The sequence below is a fragment of the Pezoporus flaviventris genome, unplaced genomic scaffold (genome assembly GCF_033815535.1).
Source record: "Pezoporus flaviventris isolate CSIRO_AGI_PZ_B2104156 unplaced genomic scaffold, CSIRO_AGI_Pfla_v1 ptg000023l, whole genome shotgun sequence".
Taxonomy (NCBI): domain Eukaryota; kingdom Metazoa; phylum Chordata; class Aves; order Psittaciformes; family Psittacidae; genus Pezoporus; species Pezoporus flaviventris.
Window position 1 is genome coordinate 5,287,741 of NW_026892571.1, and position 25,555 is coordinate 5,313,295.

Consider the following 25,555-nt stretch of genomic DNA (forward strand, 5'->3'; position numbering starts at 1 on the left):
CCCCGGCCCGGCCGGACGCTGCTCCGGGCTGGAGCTGCGGCAGCGCTGGTCCCTCTGCTCCGGGCTGAGCCGTTCAGCCCGGGGGGCCGCTGGCTCTCGGCTGTCCCCGGTGATGGCGGGGAGGGGAACAACCCCTGGGGGGCTCGCTCATGACTTCTCCTCCTTCCCAACCGGTGGCTGGCGCCTGCGGGACGCGGCGATGGGAGAGGATGCTGAGCACTCGCGGTCGCCCTAAGGACGGCCGGGGAATGCGGCGGGCGGCGGGGCAGCCCTCGGCCATGAGCCGCTTGGCCAGCAGCGTGCTCCTGCTGAGCCGCTGCGCTCTGCAGCTCCCGGCGCTGTGGTGGTACCTGGTCCTGTGCGCCGATGCCCAGGAGGTGGCCACGTTCACGGTGCAGTACCGGGTGTTCGAAGAGGTGCCGCCGGGGACCGTGATAGGGACCCTGGCCGAGCACTTTGAGGGGGGTGAGAGCGGCGATGCAGCGGACACCTTCCAGCTGATGGAGACCCCCGGGGGGTTCCCGCTGCTCGTGGGGAGCGGGGATGGGGTGCTCAGCACGGCCGGGCGGGTGGACAGGGAGCTGCTGTGCCGGCACAGCGATCCCTGCTGGGTCTCGTTCGACGTCCTGGCCGCCCGGAACCTGGCGCTGATCCACGTGGAGGTTCAAGTACTGGACATCAATGACAACGCGCCGCGGTTCCCCACGCCCCAGCTGGAGCTGGAGATGTCGGAGAGCGCATCCCTGCGGACGCGGATCCCGCTGGATCGAGCTCTGGATGCCGATGCCGGCCCCAACGCCCGCTGCTCCTACACGCTCTCCCCCAGCGAGCACTTTGCTCTGGAGGTTGTCTCCAGCTCGGATGGGACAAGGCATGCGGAGCTTGTTGTGGTCAAAGAGGTGGACCGGGAGCTGCACTCTTCCTTCGACCTCGTGCTGACAGCTGCTGATCATGGGGTGCCACCAAAATCAGGTACTGCTTTAATCAAAGTCATTGTCCTTGACTCCAACGATAACAGCCCCGTCTTTGCAGAGAGCTCTTTGACGGTCGAGGTTCGGGAGGATGCTCTGCCCGGGACCCTCCTTGTGACAGTCGCAGCCACCGACCCCGACCAGGGTCCCAATGGGGAGATCGAGTACAGCCTGAGCAAGCACGCACCCCCAGAGGTGCTCAGCACCTTCAGCATCGATGCCCGCACTGGCAGCATCATCCTGAGGCACCCGCTGGACTATGAGGAAACCCAGGCCTATGAACTGGATGTGCAAGCCCGGGACCTGGGTGCCAACCCCATCCCAGCCCACTGCAAGGTCCTGGTCAAAGTCCTGGATGTCAATGACAACGCTCCCGATGTCCACGTCACCTGGGCTGCACGGGTGCCCGTGCTCTCTGAAGCCCTCCCCAAGGACAGCTTTGTGGCTCTGGTGACAGCCAGCGACCCCGATTCGGGGAACAACGGGCAAGTGCAATGCTCCCTCAGTCAGGGGTACGAGCACTTCAGGCTGAAGAGGACCAACAGCCACAGCTACGTGCTGATGACCAACGCCACGCTGGACAGGGAGCTGCGTGCCGAGTACAACCTGACACTGGTGGTGCGAGACCAGGGCGAGCTCTCCTTGGCCGTGCTGAAGCACCTCACTATCTGCATCAGCGACGTCAACGACAACGCTCCCTCCTTCGACAAGGCCACCTACGAGGCTGCTGTTGCTGAGAACAGTGAAGCACCCACCTTGCTGCTCACTGTCCACGCCACCGACCCCGACCTGGCTTTCAATGGGAAAATCACCTACAGCATCCCAGACTCCTCTGCCTCCAGTCTGGTCTCAATCGACCCCACCACTGGGGATGTTTTTGCCCTCCAGGCTTTCGATTACGAGCAGATGAGGAGCCTGGAGTTCCTGGTGACCGCAGAGGATGGTGGCCACCCCCGGCTGGCATCCAGCACCTCCGTCAGGCTGGCTGTGCTCGACAGGAATGACAACGCGCCCATCGTCACCGCACCAGCGCTGGTGGGAGGCACAGCCACGCTCTCCGTGCTGGTGAATGCAGACACAGGGTGCCTCTGGGTGGTCCCCGGGAATGGGAGCACCCAAGGGACTGCAGCGGTGACCAATGCAACACTGGTGTCGTGCGCTGGCCCTCCCTTCCTCTTCACCATCGTGGCCAGGGATGTGGACTCGGGCACCAACGGGGCTCTCCGGTATGAGCTGGTGGGGGGGGAAGATGCAGGGCTCTTCATCCTGGACCCTCTCTTGGGGCAGCTCTTCCTCAACACCAGCAACGCCAGCAGCCTTGCCGGCAGCGAGCGGGAGCTGCTGGTGCGGGTGAGCGATGCGGGGGACGTTCCCCTGCACACCCTGGCCCGGCTCCGCTTGGTTTTCCGGAATCATGGAGCGTTCTCCAAGATCTCAGCGCAAGATCCCGGGTGGTCGAGCCCGCCTGTGGTGGTGGTGACCTGCATGGCCGCTCTCCTGGGAGGGTGCCTTCTCCTTCTGGCTTTGACCCTGTCTTTGCGTAAGAAGGAGAAGAAGGACGGCATGGCCTACAACTGCAGGGAGGCGGAGGACGCCCGCAGGCAGCAGCACCTCAGGAAGCCCCACAGGCAGATCCAGAAGGCAGACATCCACCTCGTCCCGCTGCTCCGGGGCCGGCCCCAGGATGCTGAGCCCCCCCGGCCCTGCCAGGAGGATCCGCCTGGCACAGCCTCGCCGGCGCCGGGGGCTCCTCTCCACCTCACCCCCACTCTGTACAGGACCCTGAGGAACCAGAGGGCCCCAAAAGACTTGGATGAGCAGCAGGAGAGCTTCGACCTGCCCATCCTGCAGCGCCGGCCCTGCCAGCCCCACAGGCAGAAGAACGCAGTGAAAGAGGAGGCACCTCTGCACAGCAAGAGCCTGGTGAAGCCACTGCAGGGGCCTTTGGGAGAGCCCCCGCTGCCACCCAGCGAACCCATGGGTGCCGGGGCCCCTGGGCAGCCCCAGCCCCACCAGCACATCCTCAGGAGCCTGGTCCGGCTCTCGCTGGTGGCACTGGCAGAGCAGAGCCCCAACGGGGAGTTCGCGATGGAGTCACCCCCGGTGCAGGTAGGAGCTGCCCCGTGTGTTGATCCCCTCCATATCCCAAATCCTTCCTTGCCCAGGTTTGGGGTGGTGGGAACACACAATCCCAGAGTGGTTTGGGTTGGAAGGGAGCTTAAAGCTCATCCAGTTCCAACCCCTGCCACGGGCAGGGAGACCTTCCACTAGAGCAGCTTGCTCCAAGCCCCTGTGTCCAACCTGGCCTTGAGCACTGCCAGGGATGGGGCATGGAACATGCAACCTGATGGTCTTTGGTTGGTCTCCTATCCCGGCAGTGGGGCTGGGCAGGTGAACGGGCGCCCCACCACGGGCAGGGTCTCCCCACACCTCCCCTGGATGCTGTGATGGGGAGAAGGGGACTCACTCACCCACCTCCCCAGGGCAGGGCTGGGCAGCATGGGGGGACCAGGTGGGCTGCCCGGCCCCTTGTTTGTGCCTGTGCCTGGATGCTGTGATGGGGAGAAGGGGACTCACTCACCCACCTCCCCAGGGCAGGGCTGGGCAGCATGGGGGGACCAGGTGGGCTGCCCGGCCCCTTGTTTGTGCCTGTGCGGGGATGCGGAACCATCTGCAGGAGGAGGAAACGCTATAAAAAGGCCGAGGGGGGGACGTCCTGGCAGGAAGCAGCTTGAGCGGCCACCGCCGGGGCTCAACAGCCTTTTCCTGCCTTGCAGCAAATCTCCCAGCTGCTGTCCCTGCTGCACCAGGGCCAGTTCCAGCCCAAAACCAACCACCGCGGAAACAAGTACACGGCCAAGAGCGGCAGCAGGTAAGGCTGCGCTCAGCCCTTCCCGTATCCGTGCCCCATTCCCCTGTGTCTCTGCCGCCTCTGCTTCAGCCCTGCTGGTCCCAACAGCCTCCCAGGGCAGCAGATAGGGCAAACCCTCACCCTGGGTTTGCTGACCAGAGGCCGGGGTCATCCTTCAGGGGATGAATGTGCTCTTCTGGTCCTGGCTCCCTGTTGGTATCCAGGGCTGCTCCTTGCCTCCTTCCTGGGGAACCTTTGGCAGCTCCTTCCTTACTCACGTGAGCACCTCCATGGCCACAAACTTTCTGCCCATCCTTGCTAGGGGAGCACTGCTGTGTTCAAGCATGATGGAGAGGTGAACTCATGAGCACATCATTGAAGGCAGCACCATAAGGATGAGTTTTAGCATTGTTCTGAGTACTTTCTTAGATGTACTGTTGCCTGTTGACATGAATTCAGGACATGTGTCTCAGGGCCAGGAGGTAATTGAGGGAGACACTGTCAGTAGGGGTGGGAAGGACTGAGATATCCCAGCTGTGTGCTGAAGATGTTCCCAAAGACAAACTATAGCATTCCTATTAAATTACGCTGTTGGCGTCACTGGGTGAATGCTCTTGAGCACATGCCAGGGCTTCATCACTGACTTGCCACGTCCCCCCTGTCCCCACATGCCCAGCACATGGGCAGACACAGCTTTTGCACCCTTCTCATCACCACCTCCATCTGCTGAGGATGATGAGGAAGAGCTGCACTGAGCTCTGGGGCTGCTGGGGCTGGGCTGTGATGCTCCTCACCTGGAGCCTGAATTCAGCTCCCCTGAGCTCACAGGGAAGAGCCAGCAGCTGTTTGCTCAGGATACCCCTGCAGAAGGATAAAACCCCCTCTGGGACAAGATGTGAAGCACCCAGCACCCATCCAGGACCCATTTTGCAGAGGACCTGCGGCACTCCTGACCCCAGTGCTTTTGTTCATGTGTTTGTTTCTTAAAAAAGCCCATAACCCCAAACCAGGCAGCCCCAGAGCTCGTTAAGTGGTGGGGACTGAGATGATGGTTCCTTCGGTGTGAACGATGCACGGGGAGGATGCCCTCCGGGTGGCTTCACGGGGGATAAAGACAACCGCGTTCAAAGGGGCAGTGCTGGGGTTGCGCTGTGTCCCTGCAGGGCGGCGGGGCCGGACGCTGACTGCCTGAGCACCAAGGACAGCGGGCACGGGGAGAGCGAGGCCGAGGACCGGGACTCCGAGAGCGGCTTCGAGCTCTCGGTGCAGCAGCTGGTGGGAGAGGAGCTGGAGACGCTGCTGGAGCCGCAGGCGGGTGAGGAGGCACCGGGGGGGCTGCTCAGGAACACACCGGCACCATGCAGGGGGCGGAACCGGCTGCAGGGGGCCAGGGGACAGCGCAGCTCCCGGGGTGGCTCTGGCAGTGCAGGGGCTCAGGACACGCGTGGAGCCAGGCTGAGAACAACGGGGCTGGTTCAGCCTGGAGAAGAGAAGCTGCGTGGAGACCTCAGAGCAGCTTCCGGTGTCTGAAGGGGGCTGCAAGGATGGGGGAGAGGGACTCTTCATCAGGGCCTGAGGGCCAGGCCAAGGGGAATGGCTTTAACCTGCCAGAGGGGAGACTGAGATGAGCTCTTAGGCAGAAGCTCTTCCCTGGGAGGGTGCTGAGGCGCTGGCACAGGGTGCCCAGAGAAGCTGCGGCTGCCCCATCCCTGGCAGTGTTCAAGGCCAGGTTGGACACAGGGGCTTGGAGCAAGCTGCTCTAGTGGAAGGTGTCCCTGCCCGTGGCAGGGGTTGGAGCTGGATGAGCTTTAAGGTCCCTTCCAACACAAACCAGGCTGGGATTCTATGAATCGTCTTATGCTTTTGGTACCAGGTAATTTACAGCAAAGGCACTTGCTGAGCTTCACCTCGGGTTTCATGAGTTTAATCCCTCTTGGTAGATCTTTCCTCCTGTGCATGTATCATGAACAGGGACGCTGGGGATGAACACTTCATTAGGGACTGTAGTGACAGGACAAGAGGTAATGGGTTAAAACTGAAACAGAGGAAGTTTAGATTGGATATAAGGAAGAAGTTCTTTACTCTAAGGGTGGTGAGCCACTGGAATGGGTTGCCCAGGCAGGTTGTGAATGCTCCATCCCTGGCAGTGTTCAAGACCAGGTTGGACGAAGCCTCGGGTGCCATGGTTTAGTGTGAGGTGTCCCTGCTCATGGCAGGGGGGTTGGAACTGGGGGATCTTAAGATCCTCTCCAACCCTAACTGTTCTATGATTCTATCAGCTCCTTTCCAGCTGATTTGTGAGGCTGACCTCTGTTGCAAGGGGATGAAGTGCAGCTTATGCACCATGTGAACTGTTTCCCTCACTCGCCTGAGCCCCTTTGTTTCATGGTCTGCTGGTCCATGCAGAGTGAGAAAGGTGAAGCTGCCCTTGTCAAGCCCCTCAAGCTGTTACATGCCCTTTGAGCCCCATCAGGCTCCTGTTTCCATCCAGGCTTGCCTCCTGTCACTGGCCTGTTGCTCATTTTAGTGTATCTTTATTGAGACGCAGTGACCAGAACTGAGCACAATGTTCAGGGTACATCTACACTGGCGGTATAAGGAGGTCTTCTTGTTTCTGCTTCATTCGTATCCTGCTTGAGCCCCATGTTGTTACCAGACTGTTCATGGTAACTCCCAAATCCCTCTTCTGCATGGTGGGAGAGTCATCAACACATGGTGTGCTCTTCCCTGTGGCAATAATCCAATAGTTGGTGACACAGAAACCCACCAGCCACTTTTTGCTATGGCACTCAGTGCTATTAGGTCCTTCAGGAGCCCTCTGATTTATGACGTTGGGTGTTCCAGTGGCACTGGGTGTTTTAGTGGCCTCAACACCAGCGCCATCCACTTCTCCACATCATTTATCACTGTGTTGAATGGATACTCTGGCACTTCCTAATGACCTCCCTTTGAGGGAAAGATTTATTCCTACCCTTGCTTTGAACACGTATTAGTCTGTAACAGAAGCTGGCTGTTAATGCAGAGACAGCCCAGGTCCCTGTGAGCCTGGCTGGTGCAAGCTCAGGTGTCCTCTGTCAACCAGGACTCTTCACCCACCTCTTCCAAAGATGCCAACAAATCTGCAACTTCCCCACCTTGCAAATGTCAGTTCAGCTCAGCTCTGAAGAGCACTCAGCTCTCTGCCGGGTCTTGCATGTAACGATTGCTGTGATTCTGCCTGCACCGCATTCACCTTCACACACCTAAAAGCTCCTGTCACAGTTTCTACCTTCCCTTCCTCTGATCCCGTATTCATCTGAAGCAGTAGTTAACCAACAGCAGCTAACAAAGCAAGCAATTTCGTATCTGAGTTCCTCTGGCACTCCAGGGTGAATCCCGTCTGGGCCTGACATTCTCTACATGTTCCTTTTATTGATTTGTTCTAAAAATCTCTTCCACTGGCATTTCAATTTGAAGGAGTTGGGCTGACTCATGTCCTGTAGCAGGAATTTCATTGTGGAGCCTCTGTGCTCCTCCACAGCAAGAGGAGCTCATTGAGCATTGCTGCTGTGGTTGTTTTGATGCCAGAGCTGGGCATTTTCTGTGCTCTTGCGTGGCAGAACCACGCTGCTGCTCTCTGTTTGCCTTCCTGCTCTTTTATTCTAACAAGGAGCAAATGAAGGAATGGCTGGGTCAAATAAGAGCTATGAGCTTCCTTGGATGTAAAGGTCCTGCAGGCAAAAGCAGGGAGCAAACAGGTGCCCTGCTCCATCTCCACCATGGGTGTATTGACATGCATCAGTCCCAGTAAAGGAACTGGTGGATCTGCTCAGCAGATCCGGGCAGATCCAGTCCTGCCCAGCCAGGTAGCATCCCACCAGATCTGTGCTCCAGGGAGGCATATCCATGAGATGGCACCTCCCATGCTTTTTGGATTTGATAGAAAAACAACCTTTTCTCCAACTGACTGAAATTTCACTGACCACCAGTGCTGAGGCTGTGCCCTGTGGCTTCCTGCCCGTGCTGTAGTGCTGGACATGACCGAAGCCCTGGTTCAGTGGTGAAGAACCTTAACCATGAGCCCAGATGTTCCCAAAAAGGCAACAGAGCGCAGACGACGGAGCTGCTGGATTCCTTCCTCCTCTCCCAAACATAAACAGAGAAGTGGACTTGCATCCTGAGAGGGGGAGGAAGGAAGCATTGCTTGTGCTCTGGAGGACCAGAGCAGCTGGCTGAGGCTGTCTGGGCCTTTGTGCTATTCTCAATGGGGGGAACTGCACGAGTCATCTGTCCCAGCCAGCTCTTGGCTTGTTTATGCTGCAAAGCATCGTGCTGTGGGGTGAACTCTCAGCACTCAGTACCATCTATTACCACCTATCCTCTACCAGTGAAACAGTGCTCACAGCAGCAGATGAGAGAGAGAACTTTATTGATTATAAAAACAACCCCTGCTCACAAAACACCATTACAGTAAGGCAGTAAAGTTATTGGTCTTAACATACCTAATGACAAGGTTTCATGGCCGCACGACCGTGAGTCCTGACTCTTCCCGCAGTGAGCAGTCTACTGCTGTGCCCTGCACCAAAATATTCCAGAAACTCAGTGGCTTCTTGCAGGCTGAGAGAACTGAGGATATTTTAGAGCAAAACCATGGGAATTCAGCTTGGGAAATCTCCTACGGAACAGTCACTGCGACTGAAAGAAAACAGGGAGATTGCGGAAAGAAATCCTGGAGTTAAGCAACACAAAAGAATTTTGGGCCTTCAGCTGAAACAAATCTAAGCAATGCATCTCTCCTTCCTGGGTTTGAAGCCCAGCTCTCACCCCCATCCTGCCCCAGGACACAGTTGTTTGTCAGAGAAAAAAGACTAATGACTTAGCTGGCTGAGGAAGGAGACTTGTCTCAGTGATTGAGTAGACCTGGACTGAGGACCACACGTCCCAGGCTGTGGAGGGTATTGATTATCTTCTGGAAGCAGCAGGATAAGTGCATCAGGATGGGGCCCCTCGTTTCAGAGGTCACTTTGTAAGTCAGAGCCACGTAATTATTATCATGACACCATCTGATTGGGACTGCTGTGCTTTGTGAACAGACATCAGGGCCTTGTTTTGCTGCTCTTTGTCTCACAAGCCTGGAGGTCACTTCAAACCTCCCAGGGGTTCCAGGTTACACGTTGGAAATGCAGCAGTGTGGGGCTGGAAGGCAGCATCTGTGCACTGCGTCATGGAGTCTTGTTTACCAACTGCAAAGCTCTACCTTAAAAACAAGAACCCCCATTTCCTTCCCTGCTGTCTGATGAGGAAGCTATTCCAGGCTCACCCTGCTATGGGGTCCTTCCTTTAATTTCCCAGTATATGTTTATTAATGGACAGTAATAATCACTTCTTTTGCCAACACTATTTTAAGCATAGAGATTTCCTTTGTTGGTGCTTAACTCCTCAAAATACTGATAGGTTGCAGTCGGTTCCCTGGTGAGCTTCTGCTTCCTTAGGCTAAGCAACCCCTACCTCTTGTGGTCTCAATCACGTAAGCCTGGGCCCATTCCTGTTTTCATCTCAACACTTTTCTCTGTGCTTCTACCATTGCAGATCCTCCTTCCTAAGGATGGATAATCAGATTTCTATGTAATATCCCTAACCAGATCTTGCCAGACCTATTAACAATACCAGGGCTGTGTCTTCATGCCAACAGGGAATACCTTGACCAACACACTATGATTTTGGGGCAGAATCACATTACTGGTACACTGAGCCTGCAGCCACCACCCACGCCAGCTCCCACTGCCCATCTGTTTCCAATTGATGAACGATTATTTTATAGCTCAGTTTTCTGTTCTTAGTCTTCAACCATCCAGCTGTGCATTTTATAATCCAGAATTTCATTCTACTTCTGTTACTGTTTTCACAATAACCCATTTCTTTTCAGTCTCAACATGCCTACTTAGGAGCAAATTCCCACCCTAGAGGGGCCCTTCAGGGAAGTCCATAACTGACCTTCTCTCTGGCCAACACCTCCCCCTTGAAAGCTTTCCATTGTTGTCTCCCCTTTAGCCAGTCCTGACCCTCACTCTGCTAACCATTTAGTGAAGTGTCACTTGAGGCTGCAACAAATGAGAAAGCAAAGTAATCCTAATGGTTATTGTATTTAAAAAGCAAAACAAAAATCCAGTAGATAGAAACCAATTCTGGTTGGTTTGTTTTTTTTTAGCTGCTGGTTTGAATGATGCTGCTGGTAGCTTATCTCTAGACCTGTTCACAATCAGTCTTCTCACAGCTGGTTTCAGGAAGTCTCCTTATTTTGCAGCATTATTCCCACCCCTTTTCTCCCATGGTCTCCTCTACTCCACATCTCACTAGCAGTCCTTGTTCTCACTCCCTGCAGAGCTGGCCCTCAAGAGGCTGACGGCTGCTGACCCAGCATGGGTGGCTCGGCTCTCCTTGCCACTCACCAGCAGTTACAAGGACAACGTCTTCTCCCCTGACTCTCTGCATTCACCTCAGGATGAGGAAGCTGCAAGGCAGGAGAAACCAAGGACCTTTGAGACCTTTGGCAAAGGTGCTGGGGCTGACTCGAATGCTGCTGGGACAAGGCTGGCCAGCACCTTCCTTTCCGAAATGAGCACCCTCTTTGAAATGATTTTGTCCCAGAAGGTCCAAGTCCACAATGAAACAGGCTCGGGGCTTCTGCGGCAGCTGTCGGCACGTGGGAAGAGCCTTGGACTGGAAGATGATGCTCCTGTTCTGTAGGCAGCTTGGTGGCTGTGATAAGGAGATAAAGAGTCAGACTTCTTTCTGCATCTGGGGTGCACATGTGGGCTTTGACTGTGTCACTGTATTACCTGTGTCTACACTGATCACAACAGGCATATTTCTTCCTTTGTTTCACCCCATCGAATTTCTCTACAACTGATTTCACCTTGTTTACTTCCCTTCTACCTGCCCATTCTGGCATTTCCAGCTTTCCTCCCCTTTCATCCTCATCTTACACTTTACTTACCATCACACTCAAGTCACACAAGAGCAGGAAGGCCCTTTCCTCCCAGGGCAGGCTGACTGAGGGGATGGGCTTGTTAGTTTAACCACAAGCACAACCCAGTCAGCTACATCCATGTGATCACGGACTGTGCACCATGGACGATGAAATACTGCAGTCCTGGAGTCTGCAGCATGCTGCAGAGTTGGGCTCCAGGATCTCAGTTCTTATTTAAATAAAATTGTTGGTTTTTAAACACTACCATCTCTGGAGCAAAGTGCAGTGTATCTGACATGATGATATAGCTGCAGAAAGCCTGTAATGGCATCTCAGAAAGAGGAGATCTGCCTCTTGTCTCCCACTGATGTTTTCAGCTTTTGTGGTTCTACAAGTGTGAACTTGGCGTTCTGTAAAATGCCCCAAAATCAGCACTGGCATCTCTCCTATGGCTGCACAAGGTGCCTACAGCGTCTTTCTCCATGCTCTCTTTTGAGGCCATTGGATTTTGGAGCAAAGTCCTTGCTCAGAAGCAGACAACAGATGGCTGGAGTCTGCCAAAGGTAATCTGGGAAAACAGAAGCGTGAAAACGCTGTTTTGGAATAGTCAAGTCACAAGTTTCAACCATACTACAGGTTTTCACTTTGATCTGTGTGTACGTGAGCTATAAGACAGTTTTAGGCTAATAGAATGTGTAGGAAAACTAAGGTACAGGTATTAGTAACAACAGAAGGAGCACACAGGTCTTGTTAACCATGGGGATTTGTACTTGCAGAGGTTGGAAAGACAACATAAGCATCTGGAGTGCATCTGCAGGCTTACACAGCAGTGCATGGATGGCAGGTAAGTGCTTCTGGATCATCCACACATGGCACTCTCTTCTGTACCACAGTCTGTGTCTTCCACCTAGGATACGAACCACCAGAATACATCTGGGGTGTGTTGGCAAAGCAGCTGTACAAGTGAGAGGAGAGTCAAGCTACAATAATGAGGGTAAGCCATGGCAGCAGGACACAACAGCATTGCTTGCAGAGTGACTACAAAAGGGAGGCTGAGAAGAGCTTTCCTCCACCGCAGTGCAGGGCCAGCAGTGGTTTATACACACTGCTTGCTTCCTTCACCAGCTCTACACTGAAAACACTGTCCTGGCTTCTCCATAGATGCTGCAGTTCACAACACAGGTTTATCCAAAGCTGATCTGCTCGTGGTAGGGCTGCTACATCAGGTGTCTTTGGGTGGTATTTTTGGCTTTTGTTTTACTGTTAAATTTAAAAATTATAGGAAGCACGACCCAACAGATGTGATCCTGGAGCATCTCAACTGTTGTACCTGTGTTTCTTGCCATGCAGCTAGAGGTGACAGTCCCCTTCTTTTAGTGTGGACACATACGAGCCACAGCAGCAGACAACCATACAGGTAATTTAAAGAAGAGGAAATGGGAAAGTTATCCTTTCCTGTTGGTCTTGGGACCAGATGACAAAAGCAACAGAGTAAGATTTCCCCAGGTAGACTCCTTAAGTATCCCAAATACCCACTGTTGTATTTAGAGACTCCAAAGTGATTTACAGATCACCCCATCTTTGGCAATGAACTACACTGATGGGTTTGCTCCAGCCTGCTTATGCTGCTGCGCTGCTAACAGAAGTACCTTGCTGTTCTGTTTCACAAACAAAACATTGCACCGAAACAATGACAGTGAGCCAAATTCTAACTGAGAGGCAGCTGTGCAAACCACAAGGGAGGCAGATCTGTGACTGTGAGGAGCTGGAGCCCTGTGGGATTCCTCTGCATCTTGGGAACACATACAGAGGACAAACACACCGCACAACCTTGCATCTTCCTCTGGAAATTTACTTTGATGTGCCTATTAAAGAACACAAAATACACTATAATAAGCAGGTTAAAAAGGAGACAAATTCCTCTCTCTCGGTTCAATTTCCTGATTCTGCAAACTATTTTCAACCCCCTACACAACCCTTACTCTGTCCTGACCAAGGCGTAAGCATGCTGAGGATTATCACAGAATAGGAAATCCACCCGAGGAATTTCCTGCTAATTGTATCCTGCTTGATAAAGGAAATGGTCTAAGAAAGTTTGGTCTGAGCAGAAAGAGAGACCAGACTAGAACAATCAGATGTGTTGAGCTCTGGCTGTGCCCCTCCCTTTGCTGAATGGAGACCACAGCAAGTTCAGGATGGGGCCATTGCCTTTGTTTTTCACAGCCTGATCTACACAAAGCACCAGAGCACCCTGGCTACAGGAAGCCGGACAGTTTGTACAGATGCCCTTGAACCAGTTTAAACTGGTGTGGACAAATGTCTTTTTTCCAGATTCAGCTGCCCCAGTGGAAGGAATTATCATACCAGCTGCTTGCCACTGTCTGCCTGACAGTGGTGGCTGCCCGCTGGGAGCATCCCTTATCCACTCCAGTGAAAATGAGCAGGCGTGCTTAGCAAACACACACAATATAAATTCTGAAGCAAACCTGGCTTGTTGTGACTCAAAGGGGTGTACCCATGGGAACAGCTCACTGCCAGAGCTGAAGGAATAAGAACTGGGGACCAAAGGACACTGAGAACAGTGCAGGATGGCTGAGGCCAGCCAGTATGCTCACCAGTACAGGTGGATCCATAAGCCATATCCCACAAAATCCTGTGCCCTAATAATAATTCACTCTTGCTTGCACAGGTCTGAAAGCAAATTAAACTGCCACAATGGCAATATAGAGAGAATCTCAGACTATGGGAATAGCTAGCCTTGAAGTGAGATCAAATTGCCTCAGAGGGTGCAGGCCAGGCCCATAACAAAGTTAGCTGCCAGCAACACCGTATGGTGGCTTGTAAACCTCACTGGGGGACTACGTGCAATATTCACAGGGCTACTGGAATGACAGCCCTAGACCACATCACTGTGGGATGGTGGAGCTCTATACAGAACTGTAAGAGCATAAAAAATGTCCTTGTATTGGAAGGTAGGGAGACAACATCGTGGAGTAAGAATATCACAAGGTTTATTCTCAAAACCTTGTTATTTAAAATTGCCTCCTGTTCCATTAACAGCCTTCTCTTTCCACTCACTGCCAGCCTGCTTCCAGCTCCACACAGACTAAGAAGGGCTGCCTTCCCTTCTGCCTGCTCGTTTCACTTACCTACTGCACTAGTAACAGCAGTGGTGGGGCTCCAAGCACTGCAATTCCAGTGGCCTTGCCCTATTTCCGAGGGCACGGCTCCATCCTGCACCACTGAGCATCATCATGTGGAGTCCGTCCGTGCTCCATGAGTGGGGCAGGGTTAGGGCAGATTGTCTTGGCTGGGTGGTGTGGTGGCCTACATGCACAGGCTCAATAGCCCAGAAACTGGGGCTAGAGGAAGAGGCTCTCATTCCAGAAGGGAATGGATGCTTCGTTTGCACATCTGAAAGTACATTAAACCGAGATATTAATGACACATCATTCTATGGGGAATGGTTTCTCTGTAGACACATAGAATATCAGGTTGGGAACTCAAGGATCACCTAGTCCAACTCTTCTAGGCAAAGCATGACCTAGACTAGATGTCCCAGCATGCTCCACTTCAGCTCAACTTGGAAACAGCTGGTAAGAAGAAGAATGAACTGAAATTGCTCCCTTCCCTTCAGCAGAGGACTCCTTTTTGCCATGGTTCTCTGCTACCCTTCCTCTGGCAGTACAGGCCCCACTTTTATGGGTTAGTTCCCCATGCAGTCCCACACACCCGTGTCCCCTGCTGCCCCTGGTACCTTCCACCTCCTCTTGTAACACTCGAAGTCTCTCCTGAGCGCTCCTGTTCCCTGCAGCAGCTGATTGCTGGTAGTGTCTCATTGCTTCCGCCAGGTTCTGCTGCACTCCAAGGCCCTTCTCATAGCAAACACCCACGTGGTACCTGCTTTGGGCATCCTAGCCACAGAGATAGCACAGCAATCAGCCCCACACGATGGAGAAGTGATGACAGCACATGAAAAGAGAACAGAGAGTCTTTAACACCTACTTTAAAGTTTACTCCTTTATCCCTCAGACCATATCTTCAGTAATTTAGTCCCTTCTCAGAGCACACAGTGAAGCAGAATTTCTTACCAGCTCCCTCTGACTCCACTCCTTCCTATCCTTTTCCAATAGGATTCACTGATTTCCTTCCACATCCAGGCCTGTGTCACAGGAACAAAGGAACAGCTGCCTCTGCAGAGCATCCCGATTGTCTCAGGGGTCAGAGCTAAGGGGATATGGGCAGCCTTGACTGCACCCACATCCTGATCACACCCAAACTCTGAGCACGCCCTGTGGACTGCCCAACTACAGTTCACACTGAAGTCTTGTACAAACATAACAAATGCCACAGAGGTACTTGCTGCCAAGGGTTGAAAGATTCCCCTTGGTAGCAACAGGTCAGCAGTGCACAACAGTGCATTACTGTCTTGCTCAGCCCCACTTGATTATATTCCAGAAGAAATCTCAAGCAGCAGAAATGAAGTCAAGTAAATAAGAGCTAGAGAAAAAGCACCTAAAACTACTAAAGACAGGTAACTGCTGAGAAGGAACTAGAAAGCAGAGGATGTCACTGTAAGTGTGTCAGTGAAGCCAAACCCAAACCTGTGATATGTTTACATGTTGGCTGTGCACTTTATCTTTGAGACCCAGTGGGAGAAAAAGGATCTCACATAGCATGAAAGCAAGATGATGGTCCTGAAGACACTGAAAAGGCAGCATGGGCTAGTGGTCACACAGACCTTTTCCAGCAAAAAGCCAGCAACAGAACTTGAAGTGTGTGACTGTCAGAAACATGATCTAAGCAGGGCTTTGCAAATAAAGAAGGAAAAAAAGCAAGTAACAAGTTTTAATAAAGCCATGAGAAATGAACATATTGCAAGTGTTGCTGTCTGAGATGGAGCTCGTAGAGGCAAGTAGAGAACTCAGTGAGTGGGTGCTTTGTAAAATGTTGCAAGTCTCAGCTTATGACAGCCATAAACTTCTCCAGAGATGAGATAAACACGTTGAAGGATTGGCACTTCAGATGTGACAAGAGACAGGGTGAAATAAGAAGCATTCCAGTAGCCGTCTCTCAGATGACGAACACCTCTAAGAAGAGACCACAAGGAGAAGCGATCCCCAGATTAGCATGGCATAAGTGACTGTGATATCCTTTGACATCTGAAGGTCAGACTCAGTTCTATAACCCTTTTCAATATGTTTTTCTATATTCTATGGTTGCACACACAGAATAAGGGAGGATAAAAAGTGGTAAGCAAAGTAGAACGCAGCTCTCTGAAGCACTGTTGTATTTGGAAGAACACTTGTCAGAGCTCTCAGTCTGAGAACAACAACCTGAAAGAGAAACACTGAACCCACGACTTCTTGTGCTTGTTTTCCCTTTCTGGAGTTGTAGCTGAATGGCGCTGTCCTTGCTTCACCCATATCCAGTGTTCTTTTACCCAACTAAACATAAACTCCTACTCCAGGGTATTGGGAAAAGAACGTACACATGGTCTATGCTCCCAGAAGAACGTGTGGGGGGGGCTGATGCACAAGCCTGTCACCAAAGATGAGGCTGTGGTACATCCACAGCCAGCATTCATTGGGAAGCAGAGACAGGGAAAGACGACTGGGTTCTGAGAACCATCATGGCTGTGACCAAAACACTGACCTACTGAGGGGCACCCCCGGGACCTGCAATTACCTGCTAGATTTCTGTTTTCTTACAAGGCCTTCAGTAAATGACACTTACTGTTACACTGAGCAGCATCCACATCTGAGGTCAGGCTGGAAAAAGGAGTCAATGATGCAGATTACGAGAGATCTTTAGCAGATTTGGAATTAAATCTTGTTATCATGGTATCTGAGCTGCTGTGGCCAAGTGCATTCTGAGAAGTGGGTGAAAACCGAGGTGGCAAAGTTTGCAAGTGATGTAATGTCACTCAGAGTGCTCAAACTTACTGTCAAGAATTAATCAGAGAAGATCTCACAAGACTTGAGAGTGGACAACACAATCGCAGAGGAAAACTTACTGTTGACAAATGCCAAGTAGTGCTTATAGAAAGAAATTTGTGAGTCACTGTGACAGTTCCCTGAAACCACCAAATCACTGCTCAGTGGCAAGCAAAAGGGCCAATAATATTAGGAATCATCAGAAGGCTATGCAGAACAAAGCAGAGGATCTCATTATGTCAGATCCCTGGCATACCTCCATTCTGAGCCCAGCTTTAGTCCAAGCACCTTAAAATGGTCAAAGAAGACCAAAGAAAAAATAGAAAGACTGACAAGCACAATGAAACAGCTTAACTACACGGAGAGACAAACTGAACTAGCACTCTGCAGCCTGCAAAAGAAATGACCTGGAGAAAACATACTAAAGGGGGACAGAACCACAAGTATTAGCCAGAAGAAAGAATAGCTATTCATTATTTTCCATTGCACAAAAGCTGTGGGAACTGAAGTTAAAATGACCAATTCTTCAGAAAAACCTAGCTATTACAATGCAGTGCAAGCTGAAAACGAGTGAACAATGTTGCAGTGCTGTAAAGAAACAGAAACCTGGCTGCAAGACGTGGGATGTCATTCTGCTGCTCCCCTAAGTGCTGCTGCGGGTTCAGGAGCAGGATTATGCCAAGACTGTGCCACTGCCCATCAAAAAAATATGCCACCAGGGGAAAGTGCAAGCAAGAAAATGATCTGGGATCTTGACAACACGAGGCGTGAAGAGAAACTGCAGCAATGAGGGAAGGCTGAATGGAGACTCGAGTATGTTAAAGGTTCCTGCAAAGAAACAGCAATAGTCTTTTCATCCTCTCTGCAGAAGGCAAGAAATAACAGGCCAATTTTGAAGAACAGATTTGAGATAGACACAGCAAAGTTCTCAAAATGATACAGTAGTGCAAGAATTTGACTGAAGAGGGTGTAGATGCTCCATTAACAGGAATCCTGTAAAATTACGCTGGATGAATACAAGCACTGGTGCTGTAAGAACTACTCCAACCCACTAAGACTGTTCCTATATTCATGTTTTGTAGGGTCTGTGCCCCAGGGCCTCCTTCCTCTCCAAGATGCACCAAGGCTCCACACTGTCTTTTCAGACTTTGTAGTAAGATCTTGACACCTGCTCCCATTTCCAAGAAGCCCTGAAATCTGCCATCTGTAACCTGCAGTGATCCTGAACTGAGAACAATCATAGCTTGTAGAGGGATTACTTACACCGTTCTTCGCTGCCAGCAGCAGGTACTTTAGACCTCTCTTTTCCTTAGGTTGCAGCCCCCTCATGTAGAATACTCCAAGATACGCCTGTGCCTGCAACAAAGCCACATGGTAGAAATCAGCCAGGATTTCCCCCCTTCATTTTCTTTTACTGATTTTGCAAGTTGCTCAAATGGTGGGTTACTGTGGCAAGATGAGGGTGCCAAGTACCCTGCTTGCTGCAGAGCCTGGGGAGAGAAAAGGGGACTGTCCTAGAAAGAATCAGTCTGACATGGTCAACACACAAAAATCACATTGGATCTACAGAACTGCACTATAGGTGCAGTTAACATCACCACAGTAACACCTTACGACCCAGAACCTAATTTCAAACTGTACTGTGGAAGTCAGAGCCAGAGAACAGCTCCTACTCGTGAGCTGTCCGTAACAGACAGCAGATGCACTTCCTGGAACAGTGTGCTACATGAGGTACAGTCACTGCCAGAACGACTGGCGTTCGCCACACAAGATGGCACATGCCTAAATGCATCTCCTGAAGAGTGGGAAAGGAGGGCAGGCATATCCATGCAGATGAATCATCTTGACAAGTCACAGATACAAAATGAGGATCTGTTCTTATTTAAAGCATCTCATGGAAGTTCCTCCACCCAAGCAACCTGTATTCTCGGAATTGAGAGGAGGTGAAACACAGAGCTACATTTGCAACTGTAGGTCAGTCTTCCTAAGGCAGTGGTATGATCTAGGTGTCTGATCTAAGAGCCCCATTAAAAAGCTCAACAGCAGAACAGACAACCAACACAGCTGACACAGTGGGTACCTAGCTGCCCCCCATGTGTAGGCAGGGCTGTCTTCCATACTCTATTATAAGTGTAAATATATTGGAAGGATTTTGCTTCCACTCCCACAGATGCTGCTTTCTAGGATGTCTAGGTTTAAATCCTTTAAACAGGGATCTCTGCTGGCTCTCTCCTATGAACTCCCATACTGTAGACACTAACCTCTGTAATGCCAGCCATTGCTGCTTGCTCCAGGAAAGTCACTGCCTTCTGATGCCTGTCCCACTCATTTTCAGGTCTGTGGCATAAGAGGTATCTTGCGTAGCGGTACTGTGCCATGGGGTGACGGCTGCTGGCTGCGTGGTAGTAATATAAAGCTGCCTGGAAAAAGATAAACACACTTGTGTGTTTATCAGGTAATCTATGCCCTCAAACATGACATGACTCCCCTCTGGCCAGGATAAGCGTAACCTCTCTGTCTAGATCTATCACCAGCTGGACACTTACCCCAGCAGCTCTCCCACACTTTCCTGCTGAAGAGCATAAGATTGTTCAAGTGAGACAGTGAACTGCAACTATCTGAGAGCCCTCTAACCACACTGCCTTCTCTAGTCAAAACTCCCTGTGTTGAAGAGGCTGGCACTGGGTCAACAATACTCAAGCTTACTGTGTGCTAAGGGGGATCTACACAATCACTCGAAACAAGCCTCTTTTGCCTCTTTCCAGCCACAAAAGATGCTGAGTACAACCAGCATGCACTAGGTGGCAGGCTGTAGTTAAGGTACCCAAACACGAAGGCTCAAGATGTACAAATCCCTCAGATGTGGAGTGGTGTTTTAAATACAGCAACATGACAGGTTTCTCCTTGGTACTCTTCTGGGTGTTAGTGGCATAGGCTGAGTACCTATGAGAAGACCTCAGCAGCTATCAGAAAAGAGATTTCAGGAGCACATCTCTGAGGGGATCTGTGATGCTGAAGCCAGCACTGTAAACCAGCACTCTGTATTATTTCCAGCATTTTCTAATGGACTTCAGAGGCTGTCAAACCCATGCAAAAGGAGAAAAGTGCCTGTGTACCCAACAGAGACCACTCTCCTGCTCTGTGCCGCACATACACAACCCTACAAGCAGTGGATACCTTTTCCAAGTCCTTTTCCGTGCCTCTGCCATGCTCGTAACACAGACCCACATTGAACTGGGCTTTGCTGTAGCCTCGATCTGCTGCCAGTTTGAAGCAGGTATAGGCTATCCTGGAATGGCCAGCTCTCATGCTTTCAATCCCTGAGAAGAGCACCATGTGAAAAGAGGGGAAAAGAGCATGGACAGAATGAAGCCTCACATGCAGCAACATTCCCCACAGCTACTTGGTCTTCCTTTGCCCATGCCAAGTGCTCCTTGCCATGTCCAGCTGGCTCAGCCACCCTCCTGCCACAGAACCAAAGTTTCCATACGAAAAATGGCAGCATTGCCTTTCAGGAATTTTTCTAGGCTCACTGCAACCGAGGATAATGGGCTAACACAATGTATAGTTTGCACAGAAGCAGCTCACTTTTCACTGCTGCTGCTAGTGGTGTGTATATAGGGCAGAGCCTTTTTTCTTAGGTCACTGCATCTTCCTTCGTCTCTTCTTAAGAGTTGCAATTCTGCAACTGCTTTTTCAGCTTGCCAGGAAGCCTGCGATCCCAAACAATAAAAAAGGATAAAAGGAGATGACATCTCATGCAAAAAAAACAGAGATGGCTTAATTTCCAACTACAGATGTCAGAACAACAGTGCAGGCTTCAACCAAGCCTGCATTTAAATATGCTGACATAAATCAGGTGGCAGGATGGGACAAAGGGCAATAAATCTTTCAAAGCACAGTTGAGTGCTGAAAGGAGGCTTCAGCTTGGGTATAAGCCATCTCTGCTTTCACAGAAGACCTGCAACGATCTGGAGGTCCTCCAAAAAGAGAAATGTGTGGTTTAAGGACACAACAAATCCAAGTCCACATTACCGAGGATATTCAATGCAATGGAAATATCAATCCGGAAAATCTGCTGCAACTGGAAAGCAGCTTCCTCCAAATGCCCTCGCTGGGCTGGGTCACCCTGAGGAGTTAAAGCAGCAAGCTGTTAAGACAGCAAAACCATACAAATCCTGTAGGAGATTCTTAGAAACAAGCAGTCAGACACACTGGTACTGTACTATAGTTATCAAGAGGGTGATGTAATCTGCTGTCATGCGTCCATAAAAAACCCCTCTGTGTCCTACACAGCCATCTAGTTAGGGAAGCTGTACGGACACTGCTTACCTCCCCTCAGGCCAGGGAGCTTGCCTTAGCCTCTCAGAGAACATCATCAGACCTGTCAGAATTCAGCAAATACCTGATATCACTCCTAACTCCCCCCTTCAAAAGTAACGCTAACCCTTGTTCGCTCTCCCACATCACGTCAACAGCACAAACAGGCACTGATGTATCTGTATATGCTTTAAACAATTCAAGCTGAGCCCACACTGTCAACTTACCAACCACTGCACATGCCTAATGAAACCCTGCACAGCAGAGACAATGTCTTTTCTTTCTCAGTAACGAACAGTATCTTCTACCTCAGCACAGCTCTGGGAGGTCGGAGGAGGATAAGCCTGGCTGTAGCTTCCCAGCTTGCGTACAAAGGTAGTGCCATCGAGCGGCAGCAGCGCACACTGCACACGAGCTGAGGTGCCTCCACGCTCGGGAAGTCATGCAGCAAAAATGCCCCTTGTCACCCAACAGCTTTACTCCTCACCCAGCACTCAGAGTTGCTCACAAGAGGACAAGACATGGACCGACTCCCCTCCTCTCTCAAGACCTGCCCCACGACCTACGAATGAGCTACAGACTCTTCCTAAGCCCCCCCAAGAAGTGGCACCTCCCAGGATGGGCAGCTTGATGGTCACCCCCTCAGCAGAGCAAGCAAATGCCTTTCTGGGGTGGGAGCAGAGTCATTGCACATCTAAGTGAGGAATCTACTCTGTTAAACACCCAATTTGCTCCCTGCTCTGTTCATTGTGTCCTTGAGCAATAGCTCAGCTGACTGATTTGTAAAATAAGGATTGTCTGTACCCAAGACTGTAAATTGCAAGGAATTAGCAGGTTTAATCACAGCAGGAACAATAACATAATTTATGGCCTTGTGACTCTCAAGCTGATGCACCCTCTTCAAACCCAAAGTGTTTTCCTCTCTATAACAGCCAACAGCCAGTCCTGATTTGCAGCTTTAGGCAGAGTGACATTACCTTCTCCAGTCATGGGTTGTCTGGTAAAAACCAAAATAGCAACCACATGTAATCACCTACTGAAAGACTGCATCAAAATGCAAATACACAGGAACAGACTGGTGCTGTTGGAAAGGGGTTTTCCATTTTGTTTCAGCTCTTCTCTACTAGCAGCCCTGTTACACAGACATCTTAAAAGGATGGGGATGCCAGTTTGTAGCTCCTGGAACTTTGCTCTGGCTAAAGCAGAGGGCAGCACATCACATCCCCCTTTCTCCTGTCCTCCAGCTGCACAGGGCAGGAAACAGTGAGTGGATTGCTCAGGCTGTGCTGGGGGTCACAATGAGATGGCTTCCTGTAGGGAAGGGGTCTCAGGTATAGACAGAGGGTGTGAAAAATCAAAGTATACCTTTGCATGGTGGAGAACTGGCCCCAGACTGGAGCTCTCAGGGATGTGGAACTCTCCTGCATTAAAAAAAAAAACAACAAAAAGAACAAACAAAAAAAAAAAAAGCAGGGTTAAGCAAGGCTGTACCTTTGCCTCTTCCTCCTCTTCCCATCCCCTCTATTCCATAGCTCTTTCCTAGAGGACTGATCGCCCACTCAGTCAGGGGCACTAAGAACAGAAGGAACACCAACGAATTCGACCTTTGTACCAAAGCAACCAAGTGCTACACGATTACAGTCCTATAGCCTGCAGCAATAATACACCTCCTCCAGAAAGGCCCCATTCTTGATATGAAGCCACCAAAAGGTAGAAAATCTCCTGCTTCCCCTCAAAGATTATTCCAGGAACTTGCAATTGCTGCTTAAAGCTCTGTGCTTCATTTCAAATTAAAATACAACTGGTTTCTGCTACCAGGCACTGGCTTTTCTAAGCTTTTTTTGCCTCTACTAAAAAGACCATCCTCCTTTCGAAAGCCCTGATATGACTAATCAATCCCTCTTGATTCTTTCTGGGATTCTAAACAGACCCTGCCCTGTCCATGTCTTTCAACTGAAGTACCTTTCTGCCCAAGTTGATGAATTTTATGACTTTCTGCCACTGTTCCTGGAATTTTTGACATTGTTATTGAAGTGTGAACCCTCTCCCCAGGAAGGGTAAAATTGCCTCCTTATTCACGTTCATACCTGCCTAGTTTGCATCTCTCAGAGCTGTGCTCCAATTCCCATTGCTCAGGGCATTGTACCCGCAGGTGCTTTGCCTCCCTAGCTCCTCTTCCAGGTAATTTCTTTCCAGGTACAGTTCTGCTTGTGCAAGGAGATAATCAGATTCTGGCTGCACCGGATGCAGGCTTGGGTTATCACCCCAATGTTCCCCACTTGCTCATTGCTGCCCTCTCAGATAAGGTAGCACAACCATGTGTTCAGTCACTATCTCACCAGTTTCAAACAGAATTATCTAATGAAAACATCTCCAGCAAGAGCTAAGCCACCTTGCTCTTAACAGAATTGGGCTGGAAGTGATTACACAGGCATTTACACCAGCTACTCTAAGAGGATGGTGACCTCCAGCAAGGAGGACGAACAGGCGAGGGCTGACTGAGGCCAATTATTTTTAACCTGAATCACCAGAAGGAGCTGGATCCCACCAGGCACCTAACACCAGGTGCTGAAGCCTGGATCACTTCAAGCCAGTGCTGCTAACACAAGAAGTAGCTATGCTCTCCCTATGTTTCCCTCTCAAGCTGTGTGGCTGTAGAGCAGGGAGCTAATATGAATAAACAACCATTATCAGTCCTTCCAGGGGCCTGATCCCTTGATTCCTTGCACTACATGGCTACACAAGCACTTGTGCTGGCAGAAACAAATGTGCAACAGGCAGGGTTGCTTCTTGCAGTGCCTGCAGCTTCTTACAATGCACATGAAGCTGTGGCCTGTGTTCCAGCTGCAGTTTCATTATTCCCAGATAAACAATTCCCCTTTGGCTGTATTAAAATGTATGTTATCTGAACAAGCCCCACTCACCCAACAAGCAAGGTCGCTCTGGCAAGCATGATTTCTAGTCATAATTCCACCAAAAGTAATGTAATCTGTGAATTTATTAGTTAGGCTTTACATTTATTTTGAGACCAGGCATACAATTGTCTGCTCTTTCTCACTGAACACTGTCTCTTGCTCAGTTATCTCCCTCATGATGTAATTTGTGTTCTTTTGCTATAGGTACAACAGCAAATTCCACGAATTTGTTTCAACATTAGTACATTCATGCTTTCAAGAAACTTTACTTTTGGCACAGACACCTCCTTCTAAATCAGAGACTCCTCAGTTACTGAGAAAACATGGTGTAATTTGGACAAACCCCATGAACAATAAACAGAAGCTCATTCTAAATTCCATCAGCCTGTGGAACTGTCTCATCTCCCTCTACCAGTGGAACCTTCTCCTAACCCTAATCCCAGTAATCTCCCCACATTATGAGTTACCAATCCCAAAGAGCATAAAGTCATCTAAAAGAAAACACAGGGACCAACTGATCCTGGCACCCAGTTCCATCTCCCGAAGGAGTAGATTAGTGAATTCTCTCAGAATTCACCTTTGAGGCTGAGCAAGCCACGAATCAAACCTCTTCATGGATATCGTGACGTGTAACACTTGCTTGTTTCAGAGCAGCTGCCTCAATACCAGACACAATGTAAACACAACGCTTAGGTTCCTTCAGTAGAAAAGGAAAATAAAAGCACCCCCTCAACAGCAAAGAATCTCATCGCACTTCAGCAGAGCGCGACAACTAGCTTAGACTAGAGAATCACAGAATCCCAGGCTAGTTTGGGCTGGAAGGGACCTTAAAGCTCATCCAGCTCCAACCCCTGCCACGGGCAGGGACACCTTCCACCAGAGCAGCTTGCTCCAAGCCCCTGTGTCCAACCTGGCCTTGAACACTGCCAGGGATGGGGCAGCCACAGCTTCTCTGGGCACCCTGTGCCAGCACCTCAGCACCCTCGTAGTGGTGAAAATTAATCTTCAACCTGATGTTAGTTAGTACCAGTTCACCCAACTGTTTATTTCTTATTTCTCTAAGAATGCTCAAGCTTCAACACCACTTCATAGGAACCAGTCCTTGAACAAATTCATTGCTATACTGCACCCACAGAACCACGTTCAGTCATCCTTAATACTATATGTTCAAAGCACACAAAAGCTGGGAATACCACAGCTGGAATTTTCAGTGCAACTTTATTTCTACTTCTTCAAACACACGCTAGGATCTCACATGACTACACATCCTTTTTTCCATGCAATCTTACAGCTTTCAGTGTACCGGATGCCCAATGTGCACATATTCAGCAGCTAACAAATATTTTGTATTTCCCCACTGTTCATCCTGGACTAATCAAATGTTGCTCAAAGCTAGCTCCAAATGAGGAATTAATAATCTTCTCATAGCCAGTCTAGATTGCTCATCCCAAAACATCCGAACACTTCACAAGAAGGAATTCGCAACAAGAGCTGGACCAAATCCAGGATTTCTGCCTCACAGAAAATTTTAGTGCTTCCAATTGGTTTTCATTGTGCTTTGAAATGAAAACACACTTCTGCAATGTCTGTAATCTCAGAATTGAAATAATGAA

At 50.3% G+C, this 25,555-nt stretch overlaps 2 protein-coding genes across 3 annotated transcripts in view; one reads left to right on the plus strand and one right to left on the minus strand.

Moving 5' to 3' along the window:
- On the plus strand, positions 1 to 11,035 carry PCDH12 (protocadherin 12). The gene is made up of 4 exons (XM_061456450.1): positions 1 to 3,080; positions 3,749 to 3,843; positions 4,986 to 5,137; positions 10,184 to 11,035. The coding sequence occupies exons 1-4, from the start codon at positions 150 to 152 to the stop codon at positions 10,546 to 10,548; spliced, it is 3,543 nt and encodes a 1,180-aa protein (XP_061312434.1). The 5' UTR covers positions 1 to 149; the 3' UTR covers positions 10,549 to 11,035.
- Positions 10,423 to 25,555, minus strand: part of DELE1 (DAP3 binding cell death enhancer 1) — a 20,761-nt gene continuing 5,628 nt past the window's right edge. Inside the window, exons 5-12 of one of the 2 annotated variants that reach the window (XM_061456467.1) lie at positions 22,393 to 22,448; positions 20,743 to 20,836; positions 19,885 to 20,027; positions 18,969 to 19,127; positions 17,971 to 18,063; positions 14,529 to 14,685; positions 13,921 to 14,185; positions 10,423 to 10,560 (exon numbers count right to left, since the gene is read on the minus strand). In XM_061456467.1, coding sequence (XP_061312451.1) covers positions 13,929 to 14,185; positions 14,529 to 14,685; positions 17,971 to 18,063; positions 18,969 to 19,127; positions 19,885 to 20,027; positions 20,743 to 20,836; positions 22,393 to 22,448 — 959 coding nt within the window. In that variant the 3' untranslated portion in view covers positions 10,423 to 10,560; positions 13,921 to 13,928. The other variant, XM_061456465.1, reaches the window with a different exon arrangement.